General features: G+C 36.2%; 2 protein-coding genes across 4 annotated transcripts in view; one reads left to right on the plus strand and one right to left on the minus strand.

The window, feature by feature from the left end:
* Positions 1-15,161, minus strand: part of LOC145662386 (TIP41-like protein) — a 36,065-nt gene extending 20,904 nt beyond the window's left edge. For 2 of the 3 annotated variants that reach the window (XR_014127029.1, XM_081727911.1), the window contains exons 1-4: positions 14,909-15,129; positions 10,454-10,677; positions 6,231-6,410; positions 3,221-3,443 (exon numbers count right to left, since the gene is read on the minus strand). Coding sequence is in view for 2 of the 3 variants with exons in the window: in XM_081727911.1 (XP_081584037.1) it covers positions 3,221-3,443; positions 6,231-6,410; positions 10,454-10,632 (582 nt within the window). In the remaining variant the exon portion in view is untranslated. Of the gene's footprint in view, positions 1-3,220; positions 3,444-6,230; positions 6,411-10,453; positions 10,678-14,908 lie in introns of all 3 variants that reach the window. The other variant, XM_081727924.1, reaches the window with a different exon arrangement.
* Positions 15,162-20,200: 5,039 nt separating this feature from the next.
* Positions 20,201-26,960, plus strand: part of RPA2 (Replication protein A2) — a 34,038-nt gene continuing 27,278 nt past the window's right edge. Inside the window, exon 1 of the mRNA XM_081727938.1 lies at positions 20,201-20,357. Within this exon, the coding sequence (XP_081584064.1) occupies positions 20,339-20,357 (19 nt within the window). The 5' untranslated portion in view covers positions 20,201-20,338. The remainder of the gene's footprint in view (positions 20,358-26,960) is intronic.

A 26,960-nucleotide genomic window follows, 5' to 3' on the forward strand; every position in this document is an offset into this window, starting at 1 on the left:
GAGTATTTAAAAAAGGATTGATTTGTTATTATATTCTTAAAATTAGGGAAATTTTAAAATCCACACGTGATAGTAAGATCAAAATTTTTCCCCTCCTTCCTTCCTTTCTTGACTGCGTTGTGACGTTCGAAGTTCGCAATATTTCACTGACCGACTTCTGCCAGATGGTAACCCATTCATGCTCAAGTTCAGTGTATTTTAAAGCTAAGTTTCATTATTCCCAGTGCTCTTACAGGTTTCACAAATTCACACTAAAAATTCTACGTGATCAAGCTGACAGAAGCCAACCAGTGAAATATTACAGACTTCGCATTTCACAACGCGTAAAAAGGAGCGAAATTTTCCAAGACGCTGAAGCACGTATTTCTTTATTTCTAATTAGGAATTCAGAACACCTTAAACTTAAGTAAATTATGAAAGTCGGCACTCTCTCGCTTAATGGGAAATACGAATCTCATAGAAATGACTCCTCCCTCCTTTTCCCTCAGAAGTTAAATTTTTGAAACCGCTGACACATATATTCCCTTATTTTTAGTTTCGAGCGACAAAAGAAGAGAAGAAAGTATTGTGATCTTGAAAAAAAAATCGATTTCAACGGATTTACACGTTTCATGGCCCATAGATAACGAAAAAGTTATTTTTAGATATCTATCCGTCTGTTCGTCCTGAAGTACACTCTCCTACAGAGCATATCATTCAACGTATCGAGACCAAACGTTAAACTTAAGGTTTTTATGTGATTCCTAAAAGCAGCTTCGCTTTATAATTTTATAGCAAGCTTTGTAGTTTCTATACTTATCGTTAAGCGAATCTTTTCTACGAATTTTTGAAAAAATGCATTCACATACACGAACAAACAAACAAACAAACAAAATTCTTTGCTGGGAAAAACTGCTCGTCCGCAATTTGTATTTACTTCTCGCTTAAAGGTTCTTTTTTTTTTTTTTAATTATATAATTCAGAAAAGAGGGTCATTATATTTTGCATTATTGGGGTACGTGTCCATTCTAAGCGTTTGTTACAGAAGGATAAGTCGTAAGTCTTGCAATATTTCCACAACTCAAACAGTAAACATGCTTATACACTGTACGCGACCGTAAGTACAAGGTCAAACCGATCCAAGAAGTAGTGTGGCAAGAGAATTATCTAGCACAGAGGTCAAGTACTCGTTCAGTATCTTCAGTCAGTTTTTAGTGACAGTGACTATGAGTGATGAACAACGTCTGATACGTGAACTACGGTGGCTCAGTGGTAGACAGCTATCCTTTGGTGAATGGGGTCTCCTGGCTCGATCCCCGGACAAGTAAGTCTGTGGTGGATAACATCGTGTTCGGGGTTTTCTCGGAATATTCTCATTTCCTCCCACATTCGCATTCTACAGTTTTCCATCATTTTCACTTGCTTTATCCCTCCGTGTCCCTTAGCCTAAGGAGCATATCATGAGACATTAAACTAAAAGATTTCATTTCTTTTCATTTTCAAAACAATTGTCACGCAAAAGGGGAAAGAGCAGTGAACCAAAGCAAAGCAACAGAAATGTCTAATGCCTGGCCGACCCAGAGTAACAGATTCCAAGGTCATACCAACTGACCACGTCCCAGTCCACTGTAGTGCACTACTTTCACGAACTCGGAAAAACCATCAGGAACTGCCACATGTGTTGCCTCAGTTCAGGTCCAGAGGACAGTGGATGTGTATTGACAACTGCTGCAAAATCCATGTGATGTGCGTTTCCCGAAACGAATCGTCACAAGCAATGAAAAGTGAATGTTTTCCCAAATCTGGCTCTGTTGAGCAAGGGGGCCGCGGTGGCTCAGCGGTAGAGCGTTCACCTCTGGTGCATGGGGTCCCGGGTTCAAACCCTGCTCCCGCCAAGTGAACTTTGTGGTGAACAAACACCGTGTGCGTGGGTTTTCTCGGGGTTCTCCCGTTTCCTCCTACTTTCTTCATTCCACCATTTCATTCATTTCTCATAATCACCGTCTCCTTTAGCCTAACCGGCATAAACGTGGGACGTAAAAGTCAAAGATTTCATTTCTTTTCTGTTGAGCAAGGGTTCCGTTGAGCAAGGTCGTCAAACAGGACCGTTTCGAGCATAAAGCCATGCTCTGTGTATGGTGAAACTAAGATGGGGTAATTCACTTCGAGTTCGTTCCTAACGTATGTACCATCAATGCCAGATTTTTATTTAAAACATTTGGAAAGGATGTATGCTGCACTACGCCAAAAATATTCTGCATTAAAGAACCAAAATCACGCCCTGCTGCAACAGGATAAAATGAAACCTCACTTGGCTCAATAAACTGAACAAAATATACAGGAAGTTGATGGCTTCGAACTGTCACACCCGGCATATAATACTATCTTTGCCCCTTCGGATTACTAGCTTTTTCAGTCCATGGCGCACATCCTGAAATTACGATCCTTCACGAACCAGTAGGAGATGGAAACAGAAGTGATTGACTTTTTTGCCTCTAAGGACAAGACGTATTATCGACGCGGAATAGAGAAATAGGTAGAAAAGTAGATGGAGCCGGTCCAACGCGAAAAGCTACTCATACAAGGATGTTGTGTGTCAGAATAATGTAAGACTTATGAGTCTTCCTTGTATCAGAAGTAGTAGTAATATCGGATTCTAAATATATTATTCACGGAAATTTATATATTTACAACTTCTCGCTTTACGAACATTATTTACAATGTTACGCGAGAGCAGTGGACAGTTTCTTTGATTAATAATTAAATAATTTGACAACTAATTAAATAAACAAGATACTTCTAGTAAACCAACAGTACTTCCACTTTTTTGAGGATATGGTCGCAAATTCTTCCGTGGCACAACCGGAATTAAAGTTTGAAAGGTGAATATATACCATTTGGACGTGGATCAAATCCGCTCTCCAGCTTATCGCCCTGGTGCACTACTACTACGCTACCTTCGTCCTCATCAGCCACCGATATTACTCCTGAAAATGAGTTGTACACCTTAGATCACTCAAGCTATACTACAAGTGACGTCTGTTGCGCTTGGGCAAACTCATAACAAATGAATACATTACTTGTTTCCATGAAGATTTCCAATAAATCTATAAAGCACACCCGAATATGAGGTAAGTAAATAAAATGTTAGTCATTAAACAATGGAAACATTTTTTTTTCTCAACAGATGGCATATAAATTTTATATGGAGTCATATAAAAGAAGTTTCGTGTATACTTACAATTTTTACTGAACACACAGCAACTCCGTGATCATGTAATTCATCTTCGAACAATGTAATATCTTCGTAAAACAATATTTTTTCTTTTTGTTTTAGTTTTTCTATATCGATTCTTTCCTTGGTTTCTGAGGCTTTCATGTCCCCAAGCAAAGTTCCCTTATAAGCAGTTGTAAATGTCCAATCGAACGGTGGCACCACTTGATCTAGCTGCTCCGATTCGGGTCTGCAATAATAAATACTTCCAACTGATCTTGCGATAACAGTACACAAAATATTACATGTAATTGTTTAAAACAGGAAATTACCTCGTAATACGCCTACGGAGACTACTGAAAAAGTCATCTACCTTTTTACCTAGAACTTGATGAATAATCAAAAATTGGAGCGGGTGCCCCTTCATAGCTAGTACACATGTTTTTTGTAAACGTAGTCTCGGATTGAATCCATATTCACACAGCCTCCTAGTTAAATTTCAAGCAATGAATTGTATCAGAAAACACAGAGCACAGATGTTTAATACTGCTCATACAGCTTTACAGCTATATATATTCTAATGCAACGACCGCTCTTTCGTTAAGTATAAAAGAAAAGGAGCGATCAAATTTTTGATTGTCTTTTTTCCTATTTTTTTTACCATTGTTTATCCAGTGGTTTAGTCGTACATACGGACGTTCAAACAACTTCTGAAACAAATCCATTTATAAAATAATAATAATAATAATAATAATAATAATAATAATAACATAATGATAATGGTCGTGGCGGCGGCGGTGACTCTGGATATATTGGCATGTCCATTCATATATATATATATATGGATATGCTTCGCAATCCAGGAATTCAACAGAGTATATTGAAGGTAGTAGGCCCACGAACACATATTCACATTTTACATATTACATACACCCCCAAAACTGAATATAATCACCCTCTTAGAAAGCACAATTCTAAAAACAATTTTCACTCAGCAATTCTAAAATTCAAACTCTAAAGCACAGCTTAAATTCTGTTCCATGCTACAACTATCTTGTTGACTGCAAAGGAGGTACGGGAAGCAAGAAAAAGACTGGTATTTCTTTCCTTTTTATGTCAAACGATTGTAAAATAGTTAAAAACTCTGTAACTTCCTGAACTGTGAACTGCATTTACAAATACAGACACACTATATATACGAAAACGAAAGAGAATTGAAATCATAGCTGTCCATTATATTCTCTAAAGTATGAATTAAAAATACAAAACCCATTGTTGAAGAGGAAGGTGATGTTAAACAATAGCTCGAAACTGTAGTGTTCAGATTGAGATTTTAAATTATAACTTTGTCTTTTAATTCAGTAACTTTTGCATATAGAATTAATATATCAGAGAATACGACTTTATGTTAGCTATTTCAACGCCACTTAGCGCTTTACACAATTTGGCAAAAAAGTTGTTACAGGAAACCATAGCAGCAAAAATGGCCACTCTTCCCGTCGTACTCAAAGATACTACATGAAAGAATTAAGGGATTAGGAGCTTCTACTTGGCAAACATGGCCTCGATACTCTTCTATCTTCTTATACATGTCGTGCAGATTGTACTCATGACAATTTTCAGTTCATAACATTTAAAGATTGTGAAATTTACATTTTGTGGGGAAGGGATTTTACTGATTTTTAAGTTGTGGAAAGCATTTTCTGTGTTAAACACGTATGAACTGAAAATAATTTCTGTCGGTTATGAAGAGGTTAGCAAAAGGTTCGGGGAAAAAGATGTCCAAAGGGAGAGTTCTGTCCGGTAATAATACATATAATTTTGCCAGTACAAAAAACATTTGTCCATGTTATGGAGATGTCCATGAAGGGAAGTTTCAATGTATATGATAACTGTTTACTTCCAACTCGTGTTGTTATCTTTTCGTGGGTTACTTGTTTCTGTCTCTTTTGGTTATATTTATTTTAATGCTTTATTTCACTGAGAATACAACTACAATTGAATAATTCATTGACTTTTCTTTTTCTTATTTTCAGAGGGAAAGTGAACGCTGTTTATAATTTATATTTGATTAAAAGTACAGTACTGTGAAAAATATAATTAAAATAGCTGGTTGGCTAATAGATGGACTTTATATCTTCAGTTCTGGAAGCATATTTAAGTTGTATCCTTAGGATATATAACGGGTCTGGTAAGCCCAATGATAGTGAAAACTAACACAAATTATTATTAATACAGTTAGTGCTTTGGTCAAATTTTGTTATTCGTTCATATGATAAACTGCCGAAACTGTACAAGTTATTACTACGGTTGCAAGATTACGTATGACTTCCTCTGCTGTTGGACATAGCATCCCTGATTTCCCTTCCTAAGTTTACTCGTTTTCTTGCTGGCCTTACATTTAGTTTAGCCTATGTTGAAAATCGACGTCAGAAACAATGGAAAACATTTTATTGCATGTAACAATGAAAAATAGATAATATTTAAATGTGATAATTAATGAATCTATAGTTCCAGAATAAAATACTGCCTTTGGCATAAATTTTGAACTCCTGCAATATCCTTACTACTTACCTGGCACGTTTACTTACCTGGGAATTTTAATGAAAATGAAATAATAAAAACCCAGTAAAGTATTTTAAAAAATCGTATCAATCGGTTAGACGTTCGGCCGTAGTGCGATCACAAAGAACATTACATTCTATTAATATACAAGATGATAAACTGTCGAACAAGTTATTAATATACATAGCTAGTGCCTTAACAACATTTTGTTAAGTTATTTATATTATCGATATATCCAAAGGTAACAAACATTACAAACAAAAGTTTTTCGTAGTTTGAAATATACTACTGTACGCCTGTTTAGCATGAAAATTCTTACGACCTAATCAGATGGAATATTGAATTACTGTGCTTTTATATTTACGAATAATATATAAAGCTTTTCTTACTTCCAAATGGTTCTGTTGGCATTTGTATATATAACAATACAACTGTCAATCGAAAATGCAAGATTCCAACCACGTTTACTTACCTGGCTTCTTTCCATGCATCTGCACAAGCTATTTTTAACGGCAGTTTTCCACTGATAACCTCCTTTAAGGAATCTAGAGCATTGAATTCAATGCCACAGCCATTTACATGCTTCAACATCAATACATTATTTGGAAACAACATTTCGGGAATTTGTGGAAGGCCCAATTTGCGGTTGTAACTGTAACAGAAATGTAAATCTGAAAATTGGCAACATAAAGTTATATTCTATTAATAATGCAACGAATGAGGAATCTGAATAATGATTTACGGAATTTTTAGAAAATATATTTAGTTGTAAGTTACCGAAATATTTACTTAAATGACCTAATCCATTTCCAATTCTTATTATTACGAAAAACTGAAGATAAGGGTTTCGACTTCTGATTGTGACTGCACCAGAGAATACAAGAGACTAATTGGCTTTATAATAACAATAGCCTGTTTATTTACCTGACTGAAAAGGTACGCGCAATAGCATTCATGTGTGAAAGGATTAATTAAATTCTTCAGTCAACCCATTACCAAAAACGTTTCCGAAAGGTTACATCATGATCAAGGAGTTACCTTGTTTCAAGAAATTGAGAATGTCGCACAATAAATAAATAAGTGTATTATCAGAGACGTATTCAGACAAAATTTCCCAGAAAGAAACTTCATATTATACAGAAAATAAGCTAATCGATCAAGGCTATTAGGTTTTATATATATATAATAAAAAAAATAAGGGAGATAATTTTCCACATTTCACTTAGCAAAATTAAAAGACAATTCTTCATTACTTGCCATAGTTTCATAACTTCTACACGCAAAATATCCTTGGCTCTCATATTAAGAATATCTCAATATTATTGAAGATCTGGGGAATATACGAGAACTAAAACCAATTTCCGTTTCCTTTGTCTTTGATTATGAAAATGTACTCTTTTAGTCTGAAAGACCCATATACCTATTCTTTTCAACAGACAGTCACTGCTATTCAATTAGTTGATGGTATGAGAGAAATTTATAATTTACACGCAGCACTACTAACATCAAACAGGAAAAGCGAATGATTTACTTATCATTGATTGCACACAAAAGGGACGGGTAAAAAGGAAGAGAGTCTTGATTTTCCTTCCTGAAGCAAAACCGATATAGTGACATAGTGAGTGGCGTAGTTGCTAACGCTCTCACCTTTTGTGTGAGTGGTCCCGGGTTCGATTCCCGGTGGGGATACTCGGTTGAAAAGGTGTAACAGCTTTTTCAGGCCAGTCATCTTGAGTGAGGTTTTTCCTGGGTTTCCCTCGTTCACAACATATTAATATTAGTCTCAGGCCACTTCCTTCCTCCCCTTTCATCGGATAGTGTGCTCGCCGAAAGACATCATCCCTCATGTACGTGACGGGCTAAATGGCCTTAGCTGCCGACAGCCCAGAAATCTAATTCCCAAAAACTGACATAATGGCATTAACAAGTTCATGTTGGGCAAAGAGAATTGCGAAGAAATATTTTGCAGTTCTCAAGTCATTTCGCTGATCTACAATTGGAATCAGCAGGATATTTTGGCAGTTATGACTAGTCGAACCAAAGTGACTAAGTTTGGAAATCCTACAATGATCACATTATTAAGGCGAATACTAACACTAACGTGCAAGTTGATATTATTTTAAAGAATTTTCTATAATATCCTTCACTGTATTTGGATTTATAATGGATTGACTGGTTTTGTTTTACGTCCTTACACAATACCGAGGCTAACATTTCTATAACTGCGTTGGGACTTGAATACGATTCAACTGACACATCCACAGACCATTAAATAAAACTAGTTACCACAGAACGGCTTTAATTCACCACACTGTAATGTAATTCTCAAATATATATATATATATATATATATATATATATATATATATATATATATATATAGAGAGAGAGAGAGAGAGAGAGAGAGAGAGAGGTTGGTCAGTCTACATGTGGCCAATTTCGACTTACCTAAAAATTTAGAAGAATCCATGGCGCCAGGTCCGTAAGTGCTCGATGTGTTTCCCTTGGTTCCTAACAATAGCCCGACAGCGTAATTTCCACTGTAATAGGCTTCTCTGAAGAACTGGGAGGGGGATCTTGTCCCATTCCCCTTGCACAGCTTTCCAAAGTCCTTCCACAGTTGTCACACGCCGTTTTCCCAAAGCCCGCTTCAGCAATCCAAATGCACAATAGTCCATAGGACTTGCATCTGGAGATTTAACAGGTACCTCATTGAAAGGTATCACCTGTATACCACTTGCCTCCTCCATCTCCCTGTAGAATGCGAGGGACGATCGTGAGGTATGTGATGAGGCCTTGTCCATGTGAATGCGCACCAGATTGGCGTCATTTTCGTACATTGTTGGAATCTCATGCTCGTAGATCGACCGCATGATCTGCTCCTGAAAATACTGCGAATTTATTTTGCAGTTCTTCGCCACCCTAAGAATCGTCAGTTTACCTCGGTAACAGTAGCCAGTAACGACCATGAACCCTTTTGGGAAGGATTCTTTACAGACACGGACCCACCTTCTGAAGTTCTTGGCGCCTTTCTCTCGGTACATGATGAATCTCGATTTGCCGCAGTCGGAAAGGTAAATCCATGCTACATCGAGCGTTACGACGTACATTCACCTTTGTTTTACCAGATGCCGTTCGTACAGCTTCCAGGCGTTACACTTTCGTTCCTTTTGGTGGGCATCCGTGAGAAGATGGCAGCGAGCTTTCTAACTTTTTCCAGCTTGAGTTGATGGTGTAACATCCGGCTTACAGTCCCCAAAGACACGTCAAGACGATTAGCCATACACCTTTGTGTTTGCGGATTTTCTTGCATTGCCATCTTGCGAAGTTTCCTCTGCATGGTGGAGGTGGCTTTGGTGCATTCCCGCTTCCTAGGCAACTTCGTCGGTGATTCAAATGGTAGAGCTTCGTTGCCCTTGTACTTTTTAATAACATTTTTTATTCCACTTAAACTGATGTTGCAACCATTCTTCTTGCACTGTTTTCTAATGACAGAAACATTAAAGTGGGCGGGATAAAGAGCCGCAACATAGCCTTCCCAAAACCGGCTTAGTTTGGGCGGCATTTTGGTCACAGAGCGGAAACCCACACACTTGGAAACAAATTTAACACACCACTCACACCAATGGTCTTGTTTTGTGAGTTATTGTCGTCCGCGCAGAAAAACAACTTTGTTCCCAGGAAGCCACTGCACAACACTGCAGGACGCCACGAGCCAGGTCGGGTGAGTCCATTCTGCCCGGGAGGGGGAAGGAACGAAATCGGCCAAACGTAGGCTGAACAACCCCCCCCCTCTCTCTCTCTCTCTCTCTCTCTCTCTCTCTCTCTCTCTCTATATATATATATATATATATATATATATATATATATATATATAAAATTTTTGTGAAATCAGGAAAATGAAAGTGACAATGTTAAAAATACAAAACACAGACAAAGAACCCATACAGGTGAAAGGCCAGAAACAAATATAAATAAACGAAGGGTCAGAACGCTCAGGAACGTCAATAGAGACAGATGGATCAAAGACGACGCTATAATCTGTATTTGAGTATTAGTCAAGTTAGTTGACAACCAGAGTCTAACTTATCAAAATGGGCTAGTTTGTTGAACTATCCTTCTTCAATTATGTAAAGAAACAATATATAAGAAGTCATAGTGCATGGAGGTCTTCCTCCTTGACAGGCTTGAGCTATTCAATTCAAAATTCCGTAATTTTATTGTATGAATGGCTAAATTAAATTCAGCATTTTGTATATAATATAAATAGACTAACATCTAACTTAATTCTTTTTACTACCGAGAAATCAACAACCTGTTTTATCTCTCTCAAAAGTAAATGTTTTTCATATTTTGAATACGAACATGGTAATATAAGCATATCTATGAAACTCCAAACTCTATTCTCTACCAGCATTTATTATAAGAAAACTGTATATTTTTTAAATTACAAAATATAAATCTGTATTTTTTAAAATTACGAAACAACACTATAACGCTTCCAAGAGATTTGAAAGACAGACTCAATTATATTGTAAATATTAAAAATAAACGATCATATGTTGTTAAGAGCTGTGATAGCAAATTACTCCATTATCTTTGTTTTTATGTATAGAGATTGAATGAACACACTCTTAAGCAAATACTTATACACGTTTTGACTTTATTTTATTTACAAGACAAAGAAATACTCACAAACAAAGAGGACAGAGTTCATCCTCGCTATCACCAGCTGCCGATGTGCACTTGGTTACATCCGAACATTTCGACTGTAAGATGTGACTTCGTTTCACTGTGACTGTCCACGAATTGAATGTCTGTTCATGGGTCTCCTTCGGCAGACGCTCCATGTCAACTTCCTTTCCGTGAGACATATTGTGTTATTTTAATGTACTTTCCCTCACAATTAGATGATATGGCTATAAAACAAATTTTAAAAACATTAGCGCATTTTCTGTTCAGCTCATCTTTTCTGTTTACATTCTACTTTATTTAGCTTCTTCTGCATTGGACGCAACAGCGAGCAGAGGTACCTTCTCATCAATACCTGATTGACAGGCCATACCCCTTCCTGTAGGGGCCATTATTTCTGATTCCGAACACCTGCGAAACGAATGCTTCCACACGTTCTTTTGTGTTCCCATTACCTACTCCTACTCCAAATTTGGTGGAATTATCTGTGAGTGACATAGCGCCCTTTCCTCGTAAGCTCTCTGGTTTTGATACTAAGCTTATTGCATTCAGATAGAGCAGAAAAACACTTTTTGAATGCATTTTTGACGAAAATAGGTAAAGAAGGAAAATATGGTAGTTCATATGCAATACTTTACAAAAAATCTTATAAGGCCTACTTTTAATAATAAATTTACACGTTTATGCTCTATTTAGAAGTATCTATCTCCCCCAAATGATTAGGTGCAATCCTCTCAATTTACTCCCCCCGCAACATATAAACTTACATAGGAGAGTACTTTACTTGATAGCCTCAGCCTCTTTCTTTCAAAACAAAAACAAGCCTGCATCTGCTTTATTCCCTCGACAACCACCTTCGTGAGAGATCCTTCGCAAATGAGGGAGATCTGCGGAACGAACTCACGGACTTCTCTGCATTCCAGACAGCCGAGTTTTACTACCATTGGATGTTGATGGAGATTACTTCGAAACCTAAAGGTACACTCATGTCCAAAATTATTGTCGCCGTGTCTATAAATATGTTGTTGTAGGAATATAATTTGATAGCGAATTCGCCCGGTATTTCCTATAACGTTAGTATGTGTATAATCGGCAAAGACATGTATGTAGCAAATTTCATGTCAAAAGAGCGGTAAATAAGAACAATAAAACGAAAATAAAACCTTCTTGTCCATTTTGTTTTACTCTTTCTATTTTTTGTATTTATAATTCTTTTCCTATGAAATTAATATAAATTTACAGATTATACATATAATACCAGTATTAAAAGTACCCGCAAAATCATTATCAAATTATATTCTTACAAGAAGACAGTTATAGATATGCGACAATCATTTTGGACATGAGTGTACATATCGTCCACTATATTACTCTTGTTTATCACTGCTTTACAACGGCAAGAATTTTTTAGGTTACCTTGCACATACTACAACAACAATTATAAAGCTACTAGTCTCCACACCTCAATGGTTGGGCTCCGAAGTTCACCATTTTCTACGATGGATTAAATTCATAAATTGTACTTGGCGTCTTTGATGACTAATTATTTGTGGGAAAATGCTTTACAACACGAACACTATAATTTTGTAAACAATAAACATTTGTAACGGTAATATCCCTTTACATTATATGTATGTAACAGAGACTAGTAAATACTCGTACAATGTAACTATCAAAGTACATTATCACTCTAAATATCAATCACTGAGTCTTAGAATTAAGTTTACAATATATAAGTATTTGATGCTTTTAGTTCATTTTATGTGAGCTAGGTTAAATTTAGAGGAAATATATTTCTGTGGAACCTAATATGAAATTCTGCTTTTTGTCTTTGTCTGTCAAATTTTGGCTTTAAATCTAATATGCATTATTACAATGTTGATCATTTCATTATTATGAAAATTCCTGATAATATATAAGAAAGTGTCCAAAAGTATCGGTACTGACCTCTTCAATATCGGTATCGGCACATTCCTAATTTAAAAAGTACTACTTTTGTGCAGTAATTCAATACAGACCAATAGGTATTTAGTGAAGAGCAGACAAAGCACAACAATAAGAAATATTTGTGATTAACAGGTAAGTGTGAACGACTGAATAAAAATGAATAATTCTAGGTGCGGTGTATTAAGATAATAATAAATAAATAGTAATACAACGCTGAAAACTGGTTCATGTGGGTCTAACCTGGGGCCGTCATCTCGAAAGATAGCTGTCGCAAAATTATGCCCCCACACAAGAAATTTGACTTTATGCCATATGAAGTGTTTTTTCCATCATCCTCGTCTATTTATACACTTACCGTCGTTGACGAGCTCGCTCCCCCCACGGACGACCCCCCGTAGTGCTCACACTTAAATTGGTTATGTAGCACTCGTGGCTTTTAGTGACTACATAGCGGAAGTTAGTTCGTGTTTTAAGGTTACGGACTCTATTGCCGGACCAATTTTAGGAAATTTACCGGGTGAATTGGAGAATTTGCTTTCGTTTGTGGCGAAGAGTGAGTGAAAGCCAGGTGAGGGGAATAGGTGAAGTTAAGAAAATTGTTGTTGGTTGTTTTTGCTGTAAGCGGAACTGTATGTGGAGGCGGAAGAACTATTTGGCGAAGATGTACACTTTTATGATTTAGTGGCGGGAAAGGCAGTGTGGAAACGACGCACATATGCCAAGATAGGGGTTAAATTCCAAAGTTGGGCGTCCGTTTCCAGCAAAATTTTTAAAATTTACAGGAAAGATATGGATAATTTGATCGTTTGTGTGCTTGATAATGTACAAGAGTCTCGAAAAATCTGTTTATTTGTTATATATAAGCGGTTATAAACATGGGACTATACGGCGAGCGGAGAGAACTACTTGGCGCAAGGTAACCGAACAGTTGCATTGTGGGAAAGAAACGAGCATTTATGTTATCAACATGGCGAATGTACAAGGGCAATGAACTAACAGTTTTAACATTTGTGAAGCAATACGTTGACAACGAGCAAAATCTTTTAAGACTTTGTGAAGAGTACGGATTAATGAACCTAATAACAAGTTGCAGAAAATGTGGAAAGGGGATAAGAGCGAAAAACGTGGCGAAAGCGGACGCCCAACTTCGGAATATATGCCCAAGATAGTAATACATCGTGTTCGAGTTTTATAGAATTATACAAAAATAACAAGCGTGTAACCTAACACAGCCTGCTAGGTGGCTACTACGGTGGTGTTTTTTGTACAGTGTAAGCTGTATTTTATAGTTACTAGTGGAGCATTACTAGTATGAAACTATAACAAGAGCTACTGAAACTCGTATCATTTCCAAAACCCAAAAGTTTCTTTACTCTCTTACGCGCATACCCACTGTCGCTGACGCGCCTCCTTCCCTCGAATGCACCCCCGATCTATCGTGCGGATAGCTTCGCCCTGTCCTGATTTGTTTAGATAGCATTCGTGCTTTATAGTGGCTACTCAGCATAGGTTGGTTCGTGCTTTTTGCGCTATAGTTTTTATGTCATACGTCCGAAGTCTATATTTATATCATACGAACATAGTAAGTTTCTATTCCAAATTGTAAAAGTTTACACCCCTCTGCTTTGAACGTAACTGACTTGTAACTCAACTTAATCTAACGTAATATAATCTAACCAAATATAATATAGCTATTTTTTTTTTTTTTCGATTTTCGTGTGGTCCGGAGATACAGCACAAATGCTATATTTTATTTTCTGCAGCTTTTAAACCTTACGTCCACACGCTCTATTTATAATAAGCCCTTCAACAGTCACTCGGAAGTCATTAATGCTACGCCTCTTTAAAGAAAAACGGTGCAGTTTTACTCTACGGATCCAAGATTGTAAATAGTACAAAGAAAATTGGACATGTCTTTAATTTGCCCATTTTATGTCGAGAACAGAACCCAGCCAACCACTGCGGGGCTTCTACACAACTACTCCCGTTCCTACTACTACTACCACTACTTATACTATGCATCTGTATAGTAAAACTCCACGAGAAATACTTTCTAAAACAGTAAAAATGCATTTCCTGCTAAGAGACGACAACATTCCACGAATGTAAATATGCCCCCATGAAACAGAATGGTACGAATCTTGCCTGTAGTAATCGCCTTGCACAAGTTCATATAGGTAGGCTTGTGAACCTCCACCGACAAATATAACCCCATTTATAAGAATAATTATTTGAAGATACTAAGAGTAAATGTAGGGACAGTGTGAACACATATAATGAACTTATTTATAGACTCTTATTGAAAATCTAAACCGCTGGGGGTATCCTGAATTTCGTTGGAAACACTACTGTTACAGGTATGCTGGTTTATTCTTAATTCATGCAATTTTAATGGCCATTTCTATATGTATTGTTAATTTTGTTACAAAATTTGAAGAAATTTAATATTAAACCATTTACACATATTTCGAAAACAAATTTAAGTATTAATGCATGACTATAAATTCTCACCTTTCGGAGCTAGTTACTGGCAAAAATTGAATTTCTATTTCAAGACATAGTATATTAAATCTTCTATTTATCCTTTTGGGTATTTATTCTTCCTTACATTTACTCGATATTTCAAGGATACTACCAAAAAAAAATTCACAATTTTATACTTTAGTTACCGTTTCTTTTTCTTCTTTCACTAGCTCGTTTCACAGTCCACTCATTCCGGTATATTCTCGTAAACATTCCCAACCAAATGAGCACTGTTGCCAACTCTCCAGTGTGAAATGTCGCTAGTTTAGTACTCTAAAGTCGCTAGAAGTCGCTAAACGCATCCTGCCAAGACGCTAAAAAAAAGTCGCTATATAATTTTACAAATGAATTAAAATAATTTAAATATTTTTCATGTAGAATGGAAAACTCGAGTATTTTTTCTTTTAAAAAATTGACCATCTTGACAAAACCACTGCACTATGAGCTTTGAAGAATACAAAGTTAATAAATATAGCATTAAAAGTTTGCAAATACTTAAAATTTTGGATAACTTTTCCTCATTCCCTCTTATAGAGTACGATTATCTTTTTTTGGGAAGGGGGGGAGGAATTCATGTTGCTTTCGTATTGGAACACTTCACCGAACTCACCCCACGAAATTTCTGTATAATTTATATTAAGAACAACCGCATTTAAATTAATATATAAATCACACGCACTACACTGAACCAGAAAAGCACAATGTTCTCCAACATCACTGTCACTGTACGCACTGTGCAATGCAAGAGGTTGCCAGCTATAACGCAACTAGTTAGATATGGGAAATTCTCGGATTTCCGAACCGCAGTGAAGAAGGGCATAATCCCCATAGCAGCGATGAATCCAACGAAGTAAGTCGCTCATAGCACTAGCCCAACCGAGTGTGTAAAAGTAATTATTAGTATCACAAACTGCAAAATTTTGGAAACTTTAATGTAAATACAGAACAAAAATTTGAATTCCGAAATGTCGCTAGATTTGTCGCTAGGCGCTAAATAAAAATTTTTGTCGTTAGACACTTCCAAAAGTCGTTAGTTCTAGCGACAAAGTCGCTAAATTGGCAACACTGCAAATGAGCAGTTCTCGCAGATTAACGCGTAAATTCATTAACTTCCGGAAACTTAAAAATTCAGTTTCAAAGAAGCGTTAGAACTGAGCGTATTTCACCCTTGATTAAAACGAACAGAGCGCTGGAAGCGTATTTTATAAAACTTAAAATTGGTTTTCGTATTTTTGTACCAGATTCGTGTGGGCAACAATATATGCGTGACTGGGAAAAGAAATTACGAATGAACTATAATGTAATAGTCGCACATGGAATATACTCTTTCTATGCTGGAATATATTTCAAAACTACAGAAGTAGTTTATTAAAACGTGGTAAGCTTATCTCATTCTCCAAATACGATTGAGCTACGGTAATTTTAAAAATCTTTATTAATTACGATGAGATTTGGAAACATATAGGGTGGACCATTTATCTTGATACGCTGTTGTAAGTTTTAAACTAATACATACAACACTATATTGCAAATATCTACAGTAGGATATTGTTGACATTACTCTGCAATGCAACCGGATTACTAGTCTTACCAGCCAAACATGAAGTTGTATTTTTTTAAATGCCACTACGTCAAGTTTTATTACATATTCCAAATTTACATGTTCAAAGAAAACTAACAATACCGCACTTACTGTGTAGTATTGCAAATTTAGAACGCTACAACAACACAAATTTTCAACAACAAATTTTTGGGGCTCTACAATGGTAATAACGCAAGTGACAATTTTTGATTTACAGTAGACCTAATTATGAAATTATAGTTGTATTATGTTACTAAAATGTTGAATTACTTACAACGTACTTCAATAATAAATTTTCATCGCAAGAAGCTTCTAAAGCTCCCTATAGCAGTTCTTTGTACATGTTATATGTATAATGGGTCAAAAACATTATTGAAACTTTCATTATTATTACTATTGCATTAGATGCTATAGTGAAGGTTCTAATGAAAATTACAATTTTAAACAACTTTGCCCCTCCTAAATTATTTGTAGCCTCCTAAACATCTTTGTCTAGTTGCTGGTCTGTACCTAGTCTGATGACGGATACGTGATACAAATATATGTCCATCTAGTTGTAGTCAGGGCCGGATCTTGAATCCTGCGAACTACGCGTTCGCATGAGGCATCAAACTTCAGAATGAATTTTCTGTTTTAATTGTGAATATCTATTAGAGTTAATGCTTCGATGAAAAGTTTTCCAAATAGCTTCAAATAAATATTGTACAGACTGAGGTACAGATCAAATACATAAAAGGACAATAAAGTCGAATCTTTTTGCAGTTGACTGTAAAACTCGTATATTAATTGGCGCAAATGCCACATTCACAAGTGTTGCTAGTTTCAGGAAAATGTCCTGCGGTGCAGGGAGATTTAGGAAAGATTGTTTAACTTTTTCCGTCCATAGATGTACATATGTGCACCTCTGGTTTTTATTTTTTTGCTTCTATTCTCAGACTTGTATCGTAGTAGAAACTGCTTTGTAACGTTTGTGTACCTTCCACCTGTGTTTATTACTAATCTTGTTCATTAGATGACATCAACAATCATCATATTTCAAGAGATAGTTACAAAAGAAAAAAAGTGGACCACTTGTGTCAGAACTCTAGAGGTTAAAGAGGGAAAAGGGAGATTTTACGAATATGAGATAAAACGTAGGAATATTCAGATTTTCAATAGATGTTATATTAAGCACTACGGCGGTACAACTCAAGATAGCGGCATTCTTTCCGTAATCTCACTATATGCACAAAATACAAATATAACAGGCCTTTCATTGTTCTCCCAACAACCCTTCCGCGAACTTGTTAGAAACTATCATTACCAAGTATGTCTTTGAGATAGGAAATGATCAACAAACAAAAGCAAGTTAACTCCACGTATTGCTTATGGATTGGGTGACATTATCATGGTAGAAGGAAGTGTCTTCAAGTGTCCCCAATAAGTGCTTCGGTTAAGGGTTGAGAAAGGTCAGCTTAAATGAAATGCAGATTTCTGAAGTTCAAGCGACTAGGCTTTTGTTGTCCATTGGTCCAGGGAGGAATCAAATACTAAGCAAACACGGGCAGTACAAATGGAAGTTTTGATCATTTTTGAGAAAATTTTAATTCCTAATATCAGTGGCTCACAATAGCTGCCCAGTGCTTAATGCTAATTTTGTTCATGTCTACTAGTCTATATGTCATTCGTCAACTTTTTCATTTCTATCCTGAGTCGTTTCGTTTTTTTATTTATAACAATGTGTTTTTTCACTTTTCAATAGTAGGGTTTCTACTTTGTATTTCATAGAATAATGATGATCAATGATAAAAATCCAAGTGAGCATTTTATCCGAAAAGAAAGCTACGAAACTTGAAAGAAGGTGAAAGGCAAGGAAAGGCTCTAAAAGTTTCTTTCGAGTTCTAGACAAAATTTCGAAAGTGCTAATGATACAAATGTTGAGGTGCTGCAGTAGCCAATACCAATTACTGTTAAGGAAGCATTTGCAAGCCGATAAAGTTTTGAAACGTGTGTTTATTTTACCTGATTGCAGTAATTTAATAGTTAATTAAAATGGAAAGGATATGGCCTTTTCGGTTACGGGTATGAGTTACAGTTAATGTATTTCAAAATTTGTTTGAATACAATTGGTTTTTTACGCAGTATATGCGTATATAATTCGAAAGGGTAACTATAATTGAAATCGAAACTTTAATCGAAAGGTCACTTGTAAAGTAAAACATATTTTTCAGAGCTCCCACTGTTAATCACAGCCACGTATACATATGGTCGTTATATTATAACGGTGTAACAATCATTATCAATTCATTCTCTCGTATTAAATTTAGTTGAAGCGATATTTTTAAACATTTGGTAAGAGTCCTAATGCAAAGTAGAGTTTTGATCATTAATTACTTGTGTTCAAGGATGCATTTACAGAGGTGGTCTGAGAGTTTTTATCCCCCAAAACTTTTAATTTTAAAGAAACGCTTAAATTAATAAAATATTATTTAAGATCAACTATATCTCAAGAAAGATTAAGTTGACAAACTTTGATGGCCATTAAGAATGGCATACTCAGCATTAACTTTTCAGTAAAAGAGAAAACGGGAGATTAAGTGAATGATCATAATCGTATCTCTAAAAAATACTATGTAAATATGCTTTTAATGAAGCATAAGAGCATACTTCTACCTGTTACAATCAAACCTGTGTTAATGTTAGATTTGATACTCATAAGTTTTATTCTGTTTCGACTTTTATATTTCAACTGTTATATTATTCGAAATGCATATATCTTAGTTGTGTTTTTTGCTTATTTAATAAAAATGCTATTAGATATTAAAATTGGAATTTTGTTCAATATTCATCCACAGCCAATTAGTTAATATTTATAGGGAGACTACAGATATTGAAGAAATTGCGATTGAAACAATTATTTGAAGAATTTTTGTCCATTACAACTTTCTACTCTTTTATTATCATTTAGTTGGGGGTAAATGAATATTGTTTGCTTCAATATCTATCTAGAATAATATCTAGAACCGGACCTGTGTGCCGTGCCTCTTAAATGACTGTCCGCGAGATCCGTTCCACGTTTACAATAGTCATTTCTCATCTTTGGTTATGTAACGACGCATAACACATAAAATTTTCCGTTATTTCAATTTGATTGCAATATTGGTTTGCTGACAACGAATTACTATATGTTAGTAATGCCTCTTTCCATTCCTTCTTATTTCGACCCACCTTTTTTTTTTTTTCTTTCCTAGAGACTGGTGAATCCCTCACGTACTGTGGGGAATCCTTTTCTTAGTGATGAGCGCTTTCCATGTACGGTTTTTGATAGTACAGGGTAGTATCTGTGACGAAATTCTAGACCAGTAGATGTGCATTTGCATGTTTAGAAACACTTTCTAAGGATGCGTTCTCTCATTTTCGGCAGCCTCTCATTTGAAAATATGCAGTTTAGGTCATGTATGAACTTTTTTCTTCGTATTTTGGTGTGCAGAATCACCTACCAATTTTATTTCATTAACAGCCTGTATATTTGTTTTATTTTGAAGTGTTTGTTTTGGGTTGCATGAAACAATCTCTGGATATCTTACACTACTTATTTTCCGAATTTATTGTTTCTATATTTTATGTATTAAGTAAAATTAATATTTTCTGTTTGTTCAAATTTCCGCACGCTGTTTTCCTTTCATTTGTTCCTGTCGGATTTGTGACGCATCTGTCGGATTGTGTGACGTACTTACTGTTGTGTTGTGACTGGATTGCACATGTACGCGTTTCGCGGGTTTTTGATGTCAGTTATCTTTGCATCAATAGTGTAGTTGGTAATACATTTGTGTATTCAAGGAAAGATCTGTGAAATAATGTGGGGGCAAAGTGAAGGTATGTCAATTTTTATTCTGTAATTTTACGATGATATTCTTCCAATAAATGATATTATTTAGTAACAAATGTATCTGTCAACATACCTATTATTTGTAATATTCTTTATGTTCTGTATTTCGACGTACATTTTCATTTATATATAAATAGATAAAAGAAGGTAAACCGTGTAAATTAGAAATTGTGATAGCATCAGATAATAACGATTAAAATCATGTTTGTTGGACAAAATAATCTACAGATACAAAGCTCATATTCATGGCGCTTTCTAAGTTGTACAGATATAGAATATGGGTACAAACATGAAATGATGACAGTAAGTGCCTTAAGACTGTTATTTTAATGTTCTGTTCACTTTTACTAGGTAGTAGGAGGGGGATCTTTGGTAACCCATATACAAGTGTTGGTGGGCCAAACAGATCTGAGGCAAGAAAGTAGCACTGATTAGTAGGATGTTCAAGGCGAAGGGGATTCGCTATGAGGTACAGTTTTACTATACGGATCCAGAGATTGTAAAATGTACGGAAAAAAGTGGGGAAGTCTTTAATTTGACCATTTTATGTCGAGAACCGAACCCCTGCAGGGCTTATAACCCATTGCTACCCCTACCCCTACTCCTATTACTACTTATACTATGGATCCGTATAGTAAAACCACGCGCTATGGGATAATTTTGAAACTGGGGGACCAAAATCAGGTAAAATCACCATGTTTGTAGGAGAAAAGAGGGAGTATGTTTAGTACAAGGGGTCCAGAAGCTCGTAAAAAACACAAAATTTACAGGAGAAATGAATGATGCAAGTACTTAGACGTAACATAACGTAACCAAATCTAACCTAACCTAACATAAACTAACGTAAGCTAACCTGAACGAACCTAAACTAACGTAATATTAGTAGAAATAAGCGAAATTCTATCATTTTTTGGAAAATTATGCGTGATCCCTACACTAATATAACATAACCTAACGTAACCTAAACTAGCCTAACCTAACTTAAACTAACCAACCCTACCCTAAACTAACCGAATGTGAACAGAAACTACCAAAATTGTATCATTTTTTAGAGAAAAAAGCTGGACCCCTTCTGCTAAACATAGGCCGAAAAGAGTTGATGTGCCGTAAGTGTAATTGTTAAGTACTAACATAGCATAGCTTAACCTAACCTAAACCCAGGAAATATAGGAAGGAAATACGAATTTTAAGCAAAGAATTCTGCCCTCCCTCCCAATCAAGTATCCTAACCTAAACTAACCCAACCTACCTAAACCATCAAAAATACAGTAAATAAAGCAAGGAAGCACAAATTTAAGCAAAGTATTCCGGCCTCCCAGTTCCTAATACATGCCTTCGCTATTAGCTATTATTGTATAGATAAAAGACTGCTTGCTGTTCTGCTGAGGTCGTTCAATTTTAAAAGTATTTGGGTTAATTCAAATTGCGGGGGGTCAATGCAAACTACGAAGGTAAGTACGGACTCCAGGACCGAGTACCGTAACTTGTTTTTGTCTAAATTATGATAAAGCTAGAAGACAACGAGCCTTGCGGGACATCTAACCTCCTTCGTTGGCAGGGTTGTAGAACACTGGTCCCCCTCTCCATTGAGTTGTACTAAAGGTAGGAAAGAAAGTGCCCTGCGGGACTGCTAACCCGCCTTCACTCGCTCTCTCTCGCTCGGCAATACTGCGTGAATTAAGTATTAAGCTGTACTACAGAAAGATACCAACCTGGTGGCTGGTAACATATAGGAGAGACCTGCGTTCTAGAACCTTCCCCCTTCACTCCCTCAGCTGTATTTTGCGAATTTGGGATCTATTTTGTATACTTTCCTTCGTGCTGCAAAGTAGGTCCAGAGTTTTCAGGCTTAAAAGCGTTAAAATTCAGCTATTTATCAGGAAATTCACTGTCAATATCTTAGAAAGTGTTCCTCTGTGCACATTTGATGTAAAAACTGCGTCCGGAAATAAGCTATAAAAACTACACTGTAAAACCACAAACCCACCTGTGGTTGGCGGACACTAAAATTATGAATGATACCTACCGAGGAGCGCAGCAGAGGCGCGTCAGCGATAGTGAGGATTCGCGTAAACGGGGATGTCGCTAAAAGCACTAGATTATGTTAAGTTAGCGGATCCGTATATACGTTCATTGCATATATATTTCTCTTTTAGTAAATCTAATCTTCAACGATCACTTTTGGAGTGTGCACTTGCATTTCTCTGTAGATTCGCTCTAGGACGACTCCATGAAATGAAATGAAATGAAATGAAATGAAATGAAATCTTTTAGTTTTACGTCCCACGCTCATGCCGGCTAGGCCGGCTAGGACTGTAATGATGGGATTGGTGGAATGAATGAAGTGGGAGGAAACTGGAGAATCCGGAGAAAACCCACGCATACGGTGTTTGTGAACCACAAAGTTTACTTGGCACGAGCTGGGATTGAACCAGGGACCCCATGCACCAGAGGTGAACGCACTACCACCATCGCGGCCTATAGAACGACTTCAGTGTACAGAAGTTCAGCACATTTCTATCGCATGTATGAAAATCTGGCTCAATTCGCACCCAAATTCACTCTTCAGAATGTTTCTAAACTTTATGGTTTGGGAAAGAAAAGGTCACGAAATTTCATTTTGGAATTTGAGTAGACACCCTGCATCTGATAGAGGAACTGAAGCGCCAGAGACTCCTAAAAGCAAAGCACTTACTTAAGCGTTACGCAGGAAATGGGCAGCGTCGAATGCTTTTCACTGATGAGGATTGAGGAGACTTTAAATGCCCAAAATGACAGGGTATATACCACATACTCTAGAGGAGCTGCTAAAAAGGCTCCAAGGTTCCAGAGGAGTCAACATCCTGCTTCAGTCACAGTGTAGTGGTGTGTGCGTTGCGAGGGCACAACGGAACTCCATTTCTGCGTTAAGGGGGTGAAAACGTAAGCCAAAGTGTGCCAGCGGACAGTGCTTGAGAGACTGGCCAAGAATGTCACCTACGTCCTCTTCCATCGATAGATCTGGAACTTCCAGCAAGACTCAGTCCTAGCACGCAAGACACGGACAACCAAGCTGAAGGCTAGTGTTCTGAACTTCATTTCCACTTCAGATTGGCCTTCTGCACTTCCGGATCTAAACCCTTTGGACTACAAATTGTGATCCCAAGCTTCAGGAGATGATTTGTAAAAAGAGACGTCCCAATATTGAAAGTTTAAAGCGGTCTCTTCGGAAGGAAGCAGCAGATTTTCCAGTCGATGTGTTGCGTAATGCAATTGATTAGTGGTCACAAAGACTTAAGGACTGTGTGCACACTGATGGCGGCCATTTTGAATAATTATTTGTGATTTTGGTTCATAATGCATGCATGTATCTCATATTATTAGGATACTAAAATATCTCGAACCATTTTATATCAATGTACTTAAAGTTTTGAAGCAATATTTATGGTATGACTAGGTATATTGCGTTCTAACGTAAACGATTATAATTCAAGCCACATACAGAATTAGAAACACCATACGTCAAATTATTCAAGGTTCAGCAAAACTTTAAATGCAATGGAATAAAAAAAATATATTAAATTTGTAGTCAGTATTTATACGTAGTTTTAAAAATACGCAGTTTTCCAAACACTTTATTAATATATTAATACGAAATTGTATATAGCTACAGTGTGACGGAATTTTAAGAATACATTCATAGTGAACTGTGTAATGTAAATGGTAGTTTAGTAACGCAATGTAATGCAAATAGTAGTAACCAATATGTAATATTGTGTATGATGACATTAGTAAAGTGCAAGAGTGGGTTTACGTGTGAGATGTAATAGTTTAATATTTGTTTAAATTATTAAAATTTCTATTTTTTCTTTACATTTTAGATTATATTCTTGAAGAAGTCTATTGCTACTGTATAGTCTAATTACTAATGACAAAGTCCCTAATAATTCAGGCGGGGAGGCTACCTCGATAGTCCCAGATGTTATTGAATTTAATAGATGTTAAAATTCAGACAGTTTTTTGTTCAAAATATTCCTGATCCTAGATACAGGCCGCCGAAGATGACACCATTTCTCACGTGCGAATTTCAGAAAAATATTCAAATGCTCTATCTTTTGAACGGTTCAAGATATTTTCTTCCTTTTCGTTTATTTTGAAAGATAATGTACTGATCCCCATGATATTCTTCGTTTGGAAATGTGAATAAGTTATCCTGCTGTAGTCTTCTAAATGTTCTGTTTTTAGAAAAAAAATATATACCAGTTCCAAAATATTGATGTTGATCAGTACAATACTGCATTGCCTGAAAAAGAGAGCTTTCACTTTTGAGTTCAACAGGTTTTAAAACAATATTTATGTTTCATCTTCCGTGCTAATGTCTTCATCGGAGTGTTTTGTATTTTACTTTGTTGTCTCAGATACACCTGTCCCAAACATTCTGAGAATTGGACAGAAGGTTCTCTCTCTCTCTCGCTCTCACTGTAAATGTCCTGAAAAGGGAAACACGCCACTTTGGTTCTGGTAGTTTTCATAATGATTTAAAAAAGAAAGAAAAAAAAAACCTTTTAACAATGTGCTCAAAGTGATGGAATAAAAACTATAAATTAAACAGTTCGTACTGGTGAAATGTTTTTATTCTTCTGGGCTTTCTTTAGCTAGAACCTTCCAAATTATGATAGGTCTTCTGGAACAATCTGGACCATCTACATAATTTTGTGTGTTTGGCCTAGGATATAAAAGGGAGGACACATGAATTCACACTTCAGTTGACAACAGGCAAATAGAGCAGTTCACCAAATTCGTGGTCCAGCAGTACATGTAAGATTTTGTCAGAATCCTGCTGATTGATTGAGTTTAAGCATGTTTTGTGAAAAGGACTGAGTTTGAAATGTCTTCTGATTGGGTAACACGAAAGTGCAGTGTGCTGGCTATTTTCTTATCCGTAAAAGAGTGATATACAAGATTAGCGAAAAAAGAAAGAAAGAAAAAAAAAAACTTCAGGTTGGAATGAAGTATGTTCGTTTCATTTCAAGACTTTCAAAATCAAGCAAGATGTTTCAAGTGATGAGTTTCTGTGTTCTAATGCTTTGGTGGAATATCAACGATAACACTAACGGAACAACAAAAAGTCTCCCATGTGTATGATAAAGATTTTGTATGTGGATTCCCTGATTCAATCAACTATAGAAGTTAAGTTATTGAAGTCAAGTCGTAAGCTGTGTGTAACCATAAGCACAACAAAGTTACTACAGCTGTGGGTGAGTAAATTAAAATTAATAATAATAATAAAATAAGTGACCAAATTCTTCAAAGTAGAAATTCCATCAAGAAATGAACCAAAAGAAGCTTGTAGCTTGCTAGAAATTTATATCAAACATCAATTTGGTTGTTGAATCGTGTAAATCCAACAATGAAATGATACAACTTAAAAGTTGTCAATTATCCCAATGTTCCTTTCAAAGGTACAAATTTTGCACCACATTTTATAATTTTGCACCATCTGCAATAAAATACATGATACTAGAAACGCGACGTATCATGCATAAAATTCATGATACTGCATAATTTTGCACCATCTGCATGGTACTAGGAACGTGAGGTCACAGCAAAAGTGTGTTTAGAAGACCGGATCCTGTTATTATTTTGTGATTGAAGCACATATGGGACTATTCTCGCCATAGCACCAACAAAAAAAGACATTATCATTATTAACAGGAGCAGGGGAAGAAGTAGTGAAAGTGAAAAAGTACATGACTCGCAGTATTAAAGAAACTCGCCATATATAAGAAGGAACATTCAATATTCTACATTGGAAGATCAAAATTTTATGCCTTTACGAGTAGGAGTACCACTATACCCATCTAGAGATGTCTGCCTGCGTAAATTGTGCCAGATTTGCACTTTGCGTGGTAACTTGCAAGAACTTACTTTAAGGTGTGACATTTGGCACCTTGATTGGACTTGTGAAGTCATTATTAGTCTGTGATGTACAACAAGAGACGTGTTTGAGATATGTAGTGACTGTACCAGAAAGGGAGGACTCGGCTTACGAACACTTGGACTGGAAAAAGTAGCAGGTGATTTATCTGAGGCTATATGTGCGACATGTGAGGAAAATTAACTCATTAAGGAAATTGTTATTGATACCTTCCTTGACGAACTTGTGAAATGGACAATGAAAGCAATAAGCTGAATCAATCAACCAATATCTCAACAAATTGCAACAATAATACAGAGGAAAAGTAGGGGCTGAAAAACTATGTTTAGTGCTTCAATGTGATTTTGCTGAGAACTAATTTGTGATTCTGAAGAAGTACAAACGTGTCTCCAGAGTAATAATGCAGTTTAAATTTTTATAGGAGTCACATATTTTCAAAATGACCTTAAGTGTTACAGTTATAAGTGATGACATAGGACAGAGTGACTCAGCACAGAGGGTAAGTGATGATATAGAACAGAGTGACTCAGCACAGAGGGTAAGTGATGATATAGAACAGAGTGACTCAGCACAGAGGGACTTGTCTGACACTCTGGAATACAACCAACTAACAGTGTACCCAACTCAACAGGGTTTCATTTTTTTCCCAATGGAACTACGTCAAGTTATTACA

The sequence above is a fragment of the Thermobia domestica genome, chromosome 1 (assembly GCF_964235325.1).
Source record: "Thermobia domestica chromosome 1, izTheDome1.hap1.1, whole genome shotgun sequence".
Classification (NCBI taxonomy): Eukaryota; Metazoa; Arthropoda; class Insecta; order Zygentoma; family Lepismatidae; genus Thermobia; species Thermobia domestica.